Genomic DNA, 16,977 nt, shown 5'->3' with positions numbered 1-16,977 from the left:
TTTAAGTTGCTTCATTTTATGTGATAATACTTTCTCTTTAATTCTATAAACAGACATAATTTCTTGTTCAGTTACTAAGTTCCGCTGTTCAAGTCCCGTTAATTGCTGTGCCGAGAATACCGACTAACTTGTCAATCGAATTTTTTTCGTTTTCACTAACCTCTCTGTCACATTCTTCATGTCTTTATCCATTTTTTGCAGCAATTTCACTTTTTGTTTGTTGGACATCGAAACATACTTTCGTTTTGTAGATCCTTTGGAAGTTCCAGCATCGGATATTCTATTTGACATAATCGAAAGTTCAAGTTTACTTTTATAAAATTGCTCTTACAGTCTGCAAAAAATAATAAGCGGGATCCAATTCGAAGATTAAGAAACAACGCAATCATTAACATTAAGTGAAATAGATAATTTTAGCTTACACCGTCTGTTATACATTAAACGCGCAGGTGAAAACGTATTCTGCACTTGCGCACACGCATATGCGCAGTAGTCAAGGTCTTACGCGCACGCGTAAAACGCCTGTGCACATGTGCCAACGCGGCGCATGCGCAGAAAGTTTTTAGCTTTGAGGTCCGGATTATGGGTGTCCGAATTAACGACTTTTGACTGTATTAGGTTGTTTATTTAAGAAAAGTATTCAGCACAAATTGAAATCTCGAACAACAATCAAATTAGACAGTTTTTTTTCCTAAATTTTATTTTTATAAAGGGTGGAACAAAGAAATATTACAATTCTGCATTACTGCATTTTTCAGGCACTACTGAAATACATAAACAATATTTTTTGTTGCATACATAAAACAACAATACTTTTAGCTGTTTCTAGATTCAGAATTTAATTTCATCTTCTTAAATTCTTTACTAGCTTCTTTTAATAAGATGTTTGTTAATGACTCGGTGTTCGGCTTGGGCTTGCTAGGCATCGGAGGATATGGATTTCCTGGAAAATAAACAAATATTCATACTTACTTTAATGCATTTAAAAATCAGTATCATTTCAAATGTGGAAAAAGGAATTGAATTGAAACTCAACAATTTTCTGCAATTACATAGTAATTATACCAGATAGGGTATATTAAACAAACCAGTTAATATACATGAATTTTTAATAATTAATAAAAACATCCATACTACTAGTATTTTAATTATTGGATATTTTTATTTTTCATTATTTCTTTATCACTATATTTGTTACTTACTGTATGAAAACACTTTTTCATTTGCCTACTTATTTACAATTAATATTACTACTGGTCAATATGAAATACAGTAGACTTAAAAAATAAAATTAAACACAACTATAACCCATTCACAGATACTCAGAAAATCCAAATAATTTGTATTCTTCCATTTATTATATACTGTAAAAAAGGAATATTGTTGGCAATGGCCTCTAAGGATGATATAGACAAAAATACTCAGTTCAATGCTCACGAGCTGCACACCTAAAAACTTAGAACTTAATTCCATTTTCTGTACGTTAATGTTAGGTGTTAATAAAACATTATTTAAACTCAACTCCTAATTGATGTTTTTTAAGGATTAATGCAAAAATTGGCACCCAACTTGCGACAGCAATATAGAGTTGTAGAACACATTGAATTTACTTTTGTTTCAGGATACTTCATATAGATATTGTGATAGCCATTTTGTTGTCTTATACGAAAGGAATGGATGTTCTTACCCCAGAGGTGCATTGCTAACATCTACCCTGACAAGTATAATTAAGTAATCTTACCTGAAAACTATTGAATAATATTTGATTATTTGTAGTATTAGAATTTTAATTTATACAGTCAAAAGTCGTTAATCCGGACCTCAAAGCTACAAACTTTCTGCACATGCGTGAACGAATTATGCGATCACGCATGTGCATAGGTGTTCACGCATGCACATTCACGTTTAACGTATAACGAATGGTATAAGCTAAGCTCTAATTAACTATTTCAGTTAATGTTGCAGATTGCATTGTTCCTTAATCTTCGAATTTGATACGGCTTATTATTTTTTGTAGAGTGTTAGAGAAATTTTATAAAAGTAAGCTTCAACTTTCAATTATGTCAAATAGAATTTCCGATATATATTTACTAATATGTAAAGGATTTACAAAGCGAAAGTATGTTTCGAAGTCCATTAAACAAAAAGTGGAATTGCTGCAAAAAATGGATAAAGACATATCCTTTGTTTCTCTAACCATTCCAAAATCTGTTTATCAATTTCACGCTGCTCTGAGGCCGGGGGTGGGGTGTGTGTGTATGGGGGGAAACGCCGCGGCGCACAATGAATTGGAAGTTGATCTGTCAACACTATCCTTATCTTCAGGGCAGATGTTTTTATTTTATTTGGCTTATAATTGCTTACTAAATGTAGTATTTCCTCTCGATGTACTCCATCTTTGATATGATTTAAATCAAATTCCACGTCATTATAATTCGCTTCCGATAGTGAAAAAAGTGACACAGAGGTTATTGAAAATGAAAAAATTTCGATTGACAAATTAGTCGGTATTCTCGACACAGCAATTATAGGACTTGAACAGCGGAACTTTGTAACTGAACAAGAAATTATGACTGTTTATAGAATTAAAGAGAAAGTATGATCACATAAAACGAAGCAAGTTAAACAACTTACATTGAAAGAAATGTTTAATAAAGTAAACAAATAAATATTAAGCTTTTTTTTTTTTTTGTAAATTTTGATACCCTTTAGATCATAATTGTTCTTTATTTCATAAATTACGGTTTCATATTTTTAATTTTATAATTTCTGCATGCCATCTTACCAGATTTAAACTGATGATCTATAATCCGGAATCGCCGAAGTCCCGACGAGTCCGGATTAACGACTTCTGACTGTACTAAGTTTTGACAAATATGTGAATAAGTAATGTAAACCAGTAGTGTTTATTTAGTTACTGTGAAGTTGATTTCTTTTGTATGAACTAAGTATTTAAAATTATCAAAGATATCTAAGGACTGAAGATAAATTTAAATACATTTAAAATTCAAACATGTATAAGATTAGAATATTAAGCTTTAACAGTAATAGTGTGAACTTTAACTGAGACTTTACGACTGCATTTAAATTTTGAAAAAGACAAAATGCCCTTTTTGGGTAGGGGGAGAAGATTTAAAACTTCTTACCCTTGAATTGGATTTAGTCGTGGCAGATAATCTAAAAGTGATACAATTAAAAAAACTCATACGACAAAATCCGATAATTATGATGAAGAATTAGTGAAAAATTGAGAACAGGTTGTGAGGGTTGAAAAAGAAACAAGCTGAATTAGAATGTATTGCTCAAGAATTAGCCAAAGAAAAAGAAGAAGAGCGAACTTATTAATTGGAACACTTGAAACTTCAACTTGAAGTTCAGAAGACAACCCTCTCCACTAAAACAGGTCCTATTGTTGAAGTTGAAAAAAAACCAATTGGGATCTTGAGAGAATTTTACCTAAATGTGATCCTAAAGATTATGACATGACCTTGTTCCTAAATCCTTTTAGGACACAACTGAAGATTTTAAAGGTTCCAGAAGAAACTTGCATTCCGTATTTAGTGGGATTGTTACCAACAGAAATTGGAAAATTGATTGCTCGTGAGCCAGAAGAGGAATCAAGAGATAACCAAAAGAGGAAGAAAATGCTTCTAAAGAGATGTTATTTCACTGCTGATAAATTCTGATAACTCTTTGCTCTACATCGGAAGAAAGAAAGTACTTGGCATGATTTCTACTTTGACCAGTTATTTTGAAAACTGGCTTAAAGCATGGCTTCTTAAACTTTTTTCAATCATGACCCACTGTTTATCACTGAGATTTTTTTTGCGACCCCATGACCCCCATGATATTTAAAAAAATTTTGTGGAACCCATAACTATTGCAGTTTTAGATTATTAATTCCTAATTTTAAGACATAGAACAATATGAACATTTAAAATATAGAACAGACAAAATGACAGCATCATGTGCAAAGCAAAGTAAAACGAATGTTTATATTAGGGATGCATAACCTATGGCCCCTGGCCCAATGTGGCCTGTGAGACCTTTTCAAACTTTCGTTGCAATTTTGCATATTGGTTGTCTCTAAAATGGGTTGTAAGGGGGGGGGAACCCACTCCCTCCTTCTTTACTCATTCAACTTTGTCCTTCTCAACTTCTCCAACTTTGTTCTTCACTTCAAGAAGTGAGAACTGGCATTGAGACAAGTTCCCGGCGTTAACCAAAACTCATATCCACTGTCTGAACACGAAAATTGCTCCTGGCCTGTAGGACCAACACCTATAGAAGATTGAGAAAGAGTCTGGGGGTATGATGTAGCACAAGTGTATTTGCCCGCATGCGCTAGTAAAGTGGAAGAGAAAAATATTTGCTCAGATCTGAAGTGGTGCTTGGCGTTGTTGCACTTTTGGCTTTGTGACTATACATTGTTTTATCACATGTGTGTTTATTTTTCTTTTCCAGACCATTAAGAAGTTTCATGTTTTGAATATTTCACTTTTTTGTTTAAATATTATTTTGAAAGTGGAACAAACATAGAATTTTTGTTCCATGTGGTTTTGATAGTTGCCATGATGAATGGATGCAAAACAAAAAGAAAGTTAGAGGAAATTTTCGGAGGCCTGGACTTCGAAATACCTTTTTGGTGGAGCAAAATAATAGAGTTACATGCTTGATGTATAATTTATGATTAGTGCTGGCAAGGAGTATAACATTAAGCGACACGAAACAACATTTTCAAAGCTTGAGGGAGAGGTTTGAAACTGTAAAATCGAATCTCTTCACCGTTCTCTTGTTGTTCAAAGGAATGTATTTACAAAGGCATTTTCACAGTTAGATAAATGTGTGGAAGTTAGATTTGGAATTGCAGCCTTAATTGCTAAAAGTGGCCGCCCATTTACTGATGGCGATTTTGCAATGGAATATATATTGTTGGCTTCCTAGAAAGTATGCACTGAAGCTACGAAGAAATTTAAAAATTAAAGTCTCGGCAGAATGACAATTAAAAAAAGAACTGAAAATTTATCTGATGAGGTTACTGAACAATTACAGAATGCTGCCACGAAATTTACGTACTTTTCTCTAGCAGCTGATGCGTAGGCAGATATTACTTCAACAGCTCAGCTTCTTTTGTTTGTCAGAGGAATTTCTGAAAATTTTGAAATAACTGAAGAACTTAAGTTCAATGAAGGGGCAAACAACTGGAACTGATATTTTATTCTCAGTTTTAAATTTGTGTTCCACACATAATTTTGATAATAACAAAATTGTTAGTATCACTACTGATGGAGCTCCAGCCATGATTGGAATTCAGAATGGCATGGTGAGTCTACCAAGAGACCATTTGGATGACAGAGGAAACGATTTGCTTGGGTATCCTACACCAAGAACAGTTATGCATGAAAGAACTAGAATTTGATCGTTTAATGAAAGTAGCGAGCGATACAATCAATTTTATTTGCTCAAATGGTTTAAACCACAGACAATTTAAGGAAATCCTAGAACACACAGATACATCCCATAGTGATCTTGTGTATTACTTGCATTCCGTATTTAGTGGAAGTACGATAGTTAAGTCGTGGAGAGGTTTTGAAAAGGTTTGCTGAATTGATTGATGAAATAACACCATCCCTTGAAGAAAATGACAAGCAAACTAGGATGTTAAAGGAACCATCTTCCAAGTGTGACTAAGCATTTTTAGTTGATGTGACCATCCATCTGAATGACCTAAACAAAAAATTGAGAGGAAAAAAACAATTCATCAATTACTTGCCCAATGCAGTATCTGCTTTCAAACTTAAACTCCAGCTGTTCTCAAAGCAGCTTGGCTGACAAAATTTTGTCAGTTTTCTTTACCTGAAGAAACTCAAAGAAAATTTTCCCGATAAACAACTGGATTATTCAGATCAAATAAAGATGCTGCTTATTTCTTTTGAAAAGCGATTTGCAGATTTTGAGTTGCATAAGGTTAAATTTAAACTGTTCAGGGATCCATTTTCTGTTGTAATCGAAGAAGCTCCAGAGGATGTTCAAATAGAACTTAAGGATTTACAATTTTTTGACTTATACAAATCCAGATTCCGTGATTTAAATATTCTGGACTTTTACAGAACTCTACTTGCCGAATTTTTGCACTTAAAAAATAATGCAAGCACATGTTTGGTAGTACTTATATGTGAACAAACATTTTCTCTTATGAATCTAAATAAGACAAAATTAAGAAATAAATTGACAGATCAACACTTGCAATTGTCTTAAGAATATCGACAACTAACTTTCAACCAAATGTATCAAAAATAAAATTCAGTCTCAACCATCACATTAATGTATTTAACTATGGCTAACTTTTACACATTTTTATTAAAATTTATTAAATATTTGCATTTTTATTAAAATATTTGCATATTAAATTATCATGTACGAGCATAAACTGTATTCTTTTTTCCAAGAGTTGAACTGGGTGTTTTGGCCCCAGTAGCACATTCAAGGGAAAAGGAAATACCAACCCTCTTTGCTTACAGGGCCCACCAGCGGCTGAGCGGTAAAATCGCTGAACACTGGTAGTTCGGTTTGAGGTACAAATTCCGGCTGGCTGCATGGGCATTTTCGTGGTTTTGCCCATGTGCAACGTGTATACGAGCCAGTTTCCCTTAGAAAGTCCTTCACGAAGGCATCCCTCCCCTAGGCAGATAGCCCTAGTGTGCTTTGCCGTATTCTCAACACACCACCTCTTTGCTTACATGATTTGGAGACCATACATAATAGTCTCCAAATCAAATTAAATTTCATATGGTACATGTCTGAATTGCAAATTAAGCAACTTATTGCATTGACCCCCCCCCCCATTTTCGATATGCTATTGGCCCTCAGCAACCAAGTCGTTTCTGTTAGTGGCCTTTCTGCTAAAAAGGTTGTGCATGCCTAGTTAATATTGTAAAAAAAAATGTGTTGAAACATTTTTGTTTTTTCTTTGTCTGTACCATCTTGTCTTTATCTATTTTCAGATACATTGTGTAAAAATATTTTGGAAAATTATTATAATATGTTAAAGAAATATCAAAACTGCTAAAATTTTTGTGACCCCCTGCTGCAGGTCTCGCGATGCCTGTCAGTTTAAGAAACTCTGGCTTAGAGAATTAAATATTACAAAATTTGACGATTTGAAGCAGCTCATTATAGCTGACCAAATGAAAACATACCTGCAGAATTAGCAGAAAAGTTGGACACTTACAACTGTTTACATAATAAACAAAACAAAGTTGCAATCTCACCAACTTGAAAGAAAACTTCCTATTCTGAAGATGGTATTCCACAATCCACCACAGTGAAGAAGACATATACCAATATAGCAGAGAAACCAAGCCTCTCATGCTATGATTATGGCAAAGTTGGATTTATTAAATCAAAATGCCCACATTGTCAACACTCCACAAGTTAAACCTCAGCTCGTTTTGACAATATTTGTATGCAAAAGTTAAGCAACACTAAAATAACTGCAGTGATGAATATCTCCATCAATAGAATATAAGCACAGCTTGTGCGGCTAGTGAAGCAAATTATTCAATTGCTGGTGAAAAACTGTACCAAATCTTGAAAGAAGATGAGGAAAAGTTCAAAAAATCCTCTTGCATTGTTTATATCGCTGATGGCAGCCAAACAACGAAAGACATTAACACAACTTGTGTGAAACTTGGCCTTGAAGGACGGACCCTATGACACTGATAGCTCTTCCTGATGCTACAGGTTATCGAATGTTGCTTGGAGAAAACTTTCTAAAGGAAGCTGGAGTAGTTCTAAATATTCAAGAGCAAAGTGGTTTTTGGGTGACAATCCCAAATAAATGTTTTCCATTTGTTTAAAGAGTTCAAGTCCAATCCTGTGATATGTTAATAAATTCTTGCCTACTATGTCCAGACGAAGGTGAAAAATCTAATCGAAGAGCAGCGAAAACGATTGAATACCTTATTGGAAAAATACGAAACTATGTTCTCTCCAGAGGAAGTACCAACTCCTTACATCAAGCACCGAATCGATACAGGTGATTCACCTCCTGTGGCTACAAACCCTTACAGGCATCTCCAGCAAGAAAGGAGATTTTGAAGAAAGAAATCCATGCACTTATTGCATCAGGTATAATCGAAAAATGCGATTCACTATATGCGGCACCTGTTGTTTTAGCTCCCAAGCCAAACGGTGACTTTCGATTATGTATCGACTACAGAAAACTGAATTCTGTAACTAAGACTGAATATCAGCTGCCTCATATGAATGAACTTCTTCATAAAGCAAAGCAAACTACTAGATACATGCACGAAGCAGGTCGTTTCGACGCGGGGGCAGTTCGACGCCATATTTTTTCGTATTTTTAGTTATTTTTAGAATAAATAAGTAATATGACTGATTTTTATTTATTGAATTAGTGATTGTTTGCATACATATTTGAAATAAATTATATTGTGTGTGTATGTGTGAAAGTGTTCTAAATTTTTTTTTGTGTCCCAGATTAGTGAGAAGCCCCCTCGCCAACGTCAAGGCCCCGGGACATGAAGGAGGTTGTTTTTTTATTTATCTATTTCACAAAACAGCATCAAAAAGGCAAAATACAGAAATGGTAAATAAACATGTGGTTACAAAGAAGTTATGTAGCAGACAAATATAATTACAGATAAATGAAATTACACATAAATAAGATTAGAGATAAATAAGATTACTTCACAGAACTGTTATTATACTAATCCATTGCAAAATTATGCGCCACACCTTTCAGGTATTCCATTATTTTTCGATTTTCAAAATCTTCAACTATTACTTTAATTCTCATAGCAGCTCGCAGATACCTATTCCGCTTGTGCAGCGGTTCATCTCCACGTACAAATTGTTCATAACATTGATTAATTGATTTTTGAACACGTCTGAGACCATCTATGAATTTCCATGACGTGGGGGTGTGAAACACCAAATTCGGACTGTAGACGCCTGTGCGCTGCTTCTGCGAAATTATTGGTGAGTCTTTTGTTATTTAAGATTCTAGCATAACATGACCATATTTCTGGTTTAAAAGTAGGACGACGGCAACGATTATTTCTCTGGATCCTTCCAATGTAATAATCTCCAAAGTAATCTAAAATTAGGGTTAACTCATTTGGTAAATTCTCACTCAAAACTTCTAAAGCATTTTTAAATTCTTTGATAGGCACACAACTTAATGTAGGAATCATACGTACATAGAGAGAAAAATCAGCATCGGTATTATATCGTTGCATTAAATGGAATTCTGCTAATTTGCGCTTCATATTTTTCACAAGGTGGAACAAGCACAATTGAATTTCTGCGTTTGGAAATTTGCTTGAAACGTGTTAATTAAGGCAATTTCAAAATCTAAAGAAATTTTTTTCGGCTTAAAAAGTGGCCAGTTGTCTTGAATCATTTCAATCATGAGTGTATATGTTTTTTCCGCCTTGTTGGGTAAGGGGGCATAAATGATTGGCAAGACAAACCTCCATGTTCGGCTATAACAACAAAAACTTGGGAAAAAAGATAAGGTACTAGACTAAAAGTTCCATCAACGTAAATTTTTGTTACGCGGTGAATCCAATCGCTGACACCGTCTTTTCCAAAAATCAAAATTCGGTCTTGATCACCAGATCCCGAATCGCCGATAACAAAATTTTCAATATTTTTCCTGTAATATTTATAATTTTTGGCAGTTCAATGGAAGCCCTGTCAATTGGTTGTGATGGGGCTGCATTTATGTCTTTTCTACGTCGTTTAATAACTAATCTTGCAGCTTCTCTACTTGGAAACTGTCCTAGTGCTCCAACAGACAGCTCTTGCGTTTCTTCAATGCGAATTACTGCGAGAGTTTCTTGTGTTTCAACAGCCTTTCGCTTTTAATTGATGTTAAAGAAAGAACAACTTCCATGCGTGCTGCATTTCCTTCATGAGAAGGATTGCGAACAAGTTTTAAAAAATTCACCTGTAACTGCATCAGTGTAAATTCTTCCTTTACATTTATTGTTTTTGGAAAATTCAAATTCACAATGCCACGATTTTTTTTTTTTTTTTTTGCTCCATTTTCTATATATTTATCGAAACAGTATAAATATCCATCGTGCTCATACTTTTCTTTACCTCTCTTAAGTCATATATTTTCTGCTTCCAGACATTTCTACGGCTGCAAGTGTTAACATTGAATTAAAAAATATCGACTAGCGTCTAAATAGATTACGGCGCTCTTTAGAGAAAATAAGAAATACGCATGCATTGATAATCAGCAATAGATAACGACAAATCTGAAGCGATTTCATAACCCCCCTAATCTGACACATACAGGTATCAGTACTCTGACACAAACGAGTCGGTCCATTGGGAGGGTCAGTTAACAATAGCTTCATACTCAGACTGATGGATTATATACTTAAGATGACAAATGTTTACTTACAAGTTAGGCATGCAATATCGTCAAGCACATTTCTAATTCTGGAGTATGTTTTAGCAAGGAAAATGAATTTATGTTTCTTTCTCAAAAAAATCTGTTATAATATATATTATATTAGGCATATAGCATTTATTTGAATGACGATGCAAACTTATTCTAAAAATAAATAACAATACGGAAAGTATGGCATCAAACAAAAGCAAAAAAAAAAAAAAAAAAAAGTATGGCATCGAAACGACCGACCTCATGTCGAACCGTTGGCGTTGAACTGACCTGTACCGATACATGTGTACTATAGACTTAAAATCAGGGATCACCAAGTTAAGATGTACCCGCTGGACAAAAACAAAACTGCCTTTGTATGTCAGTTTGGAATCTATAGATTCAAAAGGATGCCTTTTGGATTGAAGACGGCACCAGCCACTTTTCAAAGGGACAATATTATTGTGATGTCTTCTACTTTTGAGGAGCATCTCGAAGACTTGCGCTTAGAGTTTGAGGGACTCAGAGATCTCAAGACCATTGAGTAATCTCACAAAGAAGCACTTCACTTGGAAATAGAGACCAAGAAAGAACATTTCTAAGAATGCTGCGCAAAAGAACCAACAACACAATTCTTCCTGTGGCTACTCATTGAGACATCTTCGTAGCCAGGGGGGAAGACAAATGAATATCATCAGCAATGCTCTCTACCGACGACAGAGAGAAAAGTACTCAGTTAAATGCAGGCGAGCTGCAGAAGTGAGCTGTTATTGTTTGAACTCATGCCTAAAAAATTAAAATTTTTTTAATGTAATTCCATTTTCTGTTTTATCGTTTTGTGTACGTTAATGTTATAGGTGTTAATAAAATGTTACTTAAAATTAACTTCTAATTGATGTTTTTTTAAGGATTAATACAATACTGCTTATCAAAATTAAAAGTTATTGAGAGAAATACAACTTAACTGTCATTTAATGAAAACAAAAGTAATATTGAACATATATTTGCCAGTTGATTTATTTCCAGATATTGAATTTAAAATAAAATTTGTATCTGTTATGTATGCACATGCATAGCACATGTTATACACACATACCTATGTTCGTACGTGCATAAATGAATACATACATTTCTGAATTCAGTTCCGATAACAGAATATAAAATTTTGTTAGCTGTCTTACTAAAAAAAAAACTGAATATTGATATGATAAAATAAGAAAAGTTTGAAAAAAATATAACAATGTTTTCCATCACTTAACAGCACTGCATCGGGAATTCTAAACATATGCTGCTATTCGGCTTTCAAAAATTTTGTGATTCTTGGTATTGAACTGTATGAGGTGTACATGTGAAGAAAACAATGCTCAATAAAACTTAGAAAAAAAAAAAAAAAAAAAAAAGAAAAGAAAGAAAAAGAAAATAAGGGGTTAGCAGCAGTGACAGCAAGAGCTGGCTGGTTAGAGTGAAAACTTAGCGATAGCATAAAAACGTTAACAAACCCTTTTGGGCAGCAGTTAAAATCTAAAACTTTTCAGACTTTTTCTTTCTTTCCCCCCTTTTTTGGAGGGGGGATAGTGCTGTAAATTTGTTGGAGGGCAACCAAGGAAATTTTCTGCATAGAGGCCCAAGAGTTCTAGTTATGCCACTGACCCTGATGGATTATTACTATTTCTTTTAATATAAAATAAAATTAGTCACAGAAATTACTCATGAAGTATACAAAAGAACAATAAACTTATATACAGTAACTATTTTTTTTTTATTAATGTTACTGTAGTTGTTGAACACTATACACTAACCTACATATTGTTAGGCTACATTGTGTTTGTAATAGTTAGCAGTTGCTCACCTAAATTAATTCGATGGCTCCTAAAAAAAATATGCACTACAATAAATTGCCTTTTCACAATATTTAAATAAACTAGAATAAATTAAAAACCTTTACGTAAACTAACAACATAAGTTTAACCGGTCTAAAAATTGGACTTATGTTATGCACCTGCCATGTCTTTTGATCTATTGGCCATCAGCTGCTATGCAGTGTGTGTGTGTGTTTGCCCTTTATATACTATTCTTATAACTACTAAAGTTTACAATTAAAAAACTGACTATAACTAGTAAAGTTTACAATTAAAAAATTGACTATAACTAGTAAAGTTTACAATTAAAAAATTGACTATAACTAGTAAAGTTTACAATTAAAAAACTGACCAAAGTGTGTGACAAGTGCATAAGAGAAAAGTACCAAAAAACTGGAGTTCAGACATCTGGAGACTAAATAATTTGAGTTGCTCTATAGCTTTATTTATATATAAAGTAATTACTGTAAGACTCATTTCTGTTGCAGAAAAAATGGGAGATTAAATCACACATTTCTTACTTGATAGACTAACAGTCTTTAGCTTAGTAGCAAACAGTCAATTTGTAATGGTTGGTTTGGTTTATTTAATTATTGCAAAAGTCTCAAAGGTTGATTGCCTAAGAGATGCTTTCATGGAGAATTTTCTAAAGGAAATTGATTCGTATACATGTTACACATAGGAAAATAATTAAAACGCGCACGCAAATAACCCATTTGCCAAGGTTTGAACCCACACCGAAGTACCACTATTCAGTGACATTACCACTTAGCTGCTGGTGGGCTATCAATTTATAATGATTTTAGACAAACGATATGCTCATAAAGCACTAAAATCCATTATTTATTAATTTCAAAATAAGTGGCAGAGAAACATTTCTATTTCCACAAATGCTGTTCAGAGCCATAAATTGTTTCTCTTTATTGCACTTTTCAAATTTCAAGATTTCACTTTTTTAATAAAGTAATTACAAATGTAATAAAACACACAAAAAATGTTTCCAGTATAATTATACCTTTGAATTTATTTTTAACTGTTACCTATTATTGCTGCAAAAAAAAAGTACAGTAAAAAATCTTTAATCTGGACTCGTCGGGACTTCGGCGATTCCGGATTATCGGTTTTTCCAGATTATAGATCATCAATTTAAATCTGGTAAGATGGCATGCAGAAATTATAAAATTAAAAATATGAAACCGTAATTTATGAAATAAAGAGCAATTATGATCTAAAGGGTATCAAAATTTACAAAAAAAAAAAAAAAAAAAGCTTAATATTTGTTTACTTTATTAAACATTTCTTTCAACGCGCATGCATAAAGCATACATTACGCATAGTCGAAATTAGAAAATTGCAACCAGAAAACTATTTGATGGGTATTTGTGATATTTATAATGACAAGGAATTTGATTTAAATCATATCAAAGACGGAGTACATTGAGATAAAATACTACATTTACTAAGGACTTATAAACTGAATAAAATAAAAACATCTGCCCTGAAGATAAGGATAGTGCTGACAGGTCAACTTCCAGTTAATTGCGCCCTGCGATGTCCCCCCCCTGCAGAGCAGCGTGAAATTGATAAACAGATTTCGGAATGGTTAGAAAAACAAAGGATATGCTTTTATCCATTTTTTGCAGCAATTCCACTTTTTGTTTGATGGACATCGAAACATGCTTTTGCTTTGTAGATAGATAGATCCTTTGGCAGCTCCAGAATCGGAAATTCTATTTGACATAATCGAAAGTACAAGGTTACTTTTATAAAATTTCTCTAACACTCTACAAAAAATAATAAGCTGGATCAAATTCGAAGATTAAGGAACAATGCAATCTGCAACATTAACTGAAATAGATAATTAGAGCTTAGCTTATACCGTCTGTTATACATTAAACGCGAATGCGTAAACGTATTATGCGATTGCACACAAGCGGATGCGCATGCGTAAACGCCTATGCACATGCGTGATCGCATAATTCGTTGACGCATGCGCAGAAAGTTTGTAGTAGTTTGAGGTCCGGTTATAGATCATTACAGATTATGGGTGTCCAGATCAACGACTTTTGACTGTATAAATTTAATGAAAAGAATAATGTTATAGAATAAAATATTAGAACTTAAAAAATTATATAAGCTATTTTTTAATCATAAATTTTTAATCCAATAAAAATGCAAAACATCATTACCTCTCAATTCTAAAACACATGCCTGCGTAAAATTAACCTTTTTCAATTCAGCAGCTAAGTGACACTTGTCTGGTATCAAATACATTTTTGTAAAAGTGGTGTTAGTGGTGTTTTGAAAACGTGGCACCAAAACTTTAAATAGTTTGTGGAGCATCTGCTTGTCCTGAAAATAAAACAAAAATAATTAAACTATTATATTACATTATATCATCAGCAGTGTTTCTTGAAGTAATTTTATCATTCAACTTAATAATGAAATTTGATAATATAATGGAACTCTATCTTGAATTTTAAAATTTAAGAATTAATTAAAATAAAGTGAACAACTTACAAATTTTAAGTAATTAAAAGGCTTAAGAATGGCATTACATTAAAGCAACAAATAAATGCAAAACTGCTTTAATGAGAGAAATTTTTAGGCACTTTTTTAGTTACAATACCCAGACATAGTTCATTTACAAAACAGAAGTAAAGATTGTAAGGAAAGAAGACATATTCTTATTTTAAATGCACTTTTTGATACTACAGTGAGAGAGAAATAAAAGCTTAACACACTAGTGGTGAAAATGTCTAAAACTATCATTGATTGAAAAAATTTTAAAGCATTAGGTGAAAAAATGTTACGTTTTAAGAACAGTTCTTTTATCAAGATAGTTTTAATGACTATTCGTAATATATAAAAGTAGGATAACATACAACTATAGTTAGTAATACACTGAACAAATAAATTATGATTCACTTAGTTAATAGCATCATGCTGGTCTACTTTTCACTCAGCATGGCCTTTACATTGATTCAATTAAGTGTTTGAATTAAGTTGGTAACCTTTCTTCATGCCTTCCATAATTGCCTTTTGCAAATCTTTCAATCTGTGGTAATTCAAGAATTTGGATACAGCATTCCTATTTATTCCATAAATTCTCAACGAGATTAATATCTGGAAAGCTGGGATGCCACATCAATATTGCAAACTTACTCAGAGTGCTCCTGCAATCCACTTGTGTATTTAGTAAGAGATATGGGAGGTATTATGTTAAAAGGTGCATCATTATTCAGAAAGGTGGATATAAATATCACATGTTAACGTTTTGGCAGTTTCAAGATTAAGCAATTCTTTCCTCCCAAATATGCAAGATAACTAACTGTCAGAAAGATGGCATTTGTTTTCTCCCTAGATACTTTGTTCACTATCAATCTCTACGGGATAAAAGGAGAGCCATTTTTGGAAGGGGGAAATATGCATGTATCTTAGAAAGTTTTAAACTGATTTTTAAAGAAAATAATAAAAAAAATTATATTTTTTGCCATTACATTTTTCACATGTTATTAATCTGCATTTATTGAAATTTAAAATGCAACAAGAGAAGTTTGATAATTTACAAACCAATGAGGCAAATAATATAAGAATTTGATATATATATATATATTGGCACTGCTAAATTCTTCTTCTATACTTGAATCATCTTCTGTACTTTCAAACCAGATTATCCAAATCATTTTCATTATCTGACAGAAGACTTTTACCATCAGTATCAGATTCCTCAATAAAAATTCCTCCAAATTGCTACACATTTGACAACTTCTTGCCAAATCCAGTGTTCGCTTTATGCAGTGAAGCTACAGTTGAAATTGATATTTCATCATACTGTAAAATGTAGGGCATGTTATTCATTAATTCTTAATTTATGTGAAATATTTCACTATTATCTAAATGCGACAAATACCAATTTGATGATATTTAAAACTTGAAACCGGAAGAGCCAACAATGCATTCCTTGCAGTTTTCCCCAAGACCATTCACTTAGTTAAAAGTAACATATATATATTTGGAAAATCTAGTAGTAAGTTATTTTCTTTTAATTTTTAAGAGTTTATGCGGCTTGTTGCTACCAAAACAGTGAACGAGGGGAAAATTTTTATTTTTTTTTAAGAAGTTAATTTGATTTTAATTTGCAATATAATAACTCTGACAATATTTTATAGCATACATTATGAAATTACCAAAACAGTGAACGAGGGGAAAATTTTTATTTTTATTTTTAAAGATGTTAATTTGATTTTAATTTGCGATATAATAACTCTAACAATATTTTATAGCATTCATTATGAAAATTATATCCTGTATTAATTGTCTAAGACACACACATTTCCAGTTAGTCTCAGAAAATTACTCTCCTACAGTACGTTTTATCTTATCTTTCTGGCTACTGTTTAAAATCAAAAATAAAATGAATAAAAAGACTTGAAATTGAGATCTTCAGATTGCAGTCTACTAAAGAGCTTACCATTAAACATTTCAAGGTATTAGAAAAATATTAAAGTTTTAAAATTGTGAAACAAAAATTAAGAATGAAATGATTATGTACCAATTAATTCCACTAATCAACTAAAATTATAACATTAGAAATGTCTTATATTAGTTACAACAAAGTGCAAATATTTATAAGAACTAAAAAAGTATAAAAAAAAAATTAAATTCTTAAAAAGTGCATTTATTGCTTTTAAAACA

General features: G+C 32.6%; 1 protein-coding gene across 1 annotated transcript in view; it reads right to left on the bottom strand.

Annotated features, from left to right (window-relative positions):
* Positions 1 to 679: 679 nt before the first annotated feature.
* mRpL17 (mitochondrial ribosomal protein L17) overlaps positions 680 to 16,977 on the bottom strand; it is a 29,706-nt gene continuing 13,408 nt past the window's right edge. The window contains exons 3-4 of the mRNA XM_035373468.2: positions 14,469 to 14,631; positions 680 to 943 (exon numbers count right to left, since the gene is read on the bottom strand). Of these exons, the coding sequence (XP_035229359.1) occupies positions 816 to 943; positions 14,469 to 14,631 (291 nt within the window). The 3' untranslated portion in view covers positions 680 to 815. The remainder of the gene's footprint in view (positions 944 to 14,468; positions 14,632 to 16,977) is intronic.

Source organism: Stegodyphus dumicola, chromosome 8 (assembly GCF_044657685.1).
Source record: "Stegodyphus dumicola isolate Sdum_Otavi_A_Nest chromosome 8, ASM4465768v1".
Lineage (NCBI taxonomy): Eukaryota > Metazoa > Arthropoda > Arachnida > Araneae > Eresidae > Stegodyphus > Stegodyphus dumicola.
The sequence above is the reverse complement of the archived record's forward strand: the minus strand, read 5'-3'. Positions and strand labels throughout refer to the sequence as shown.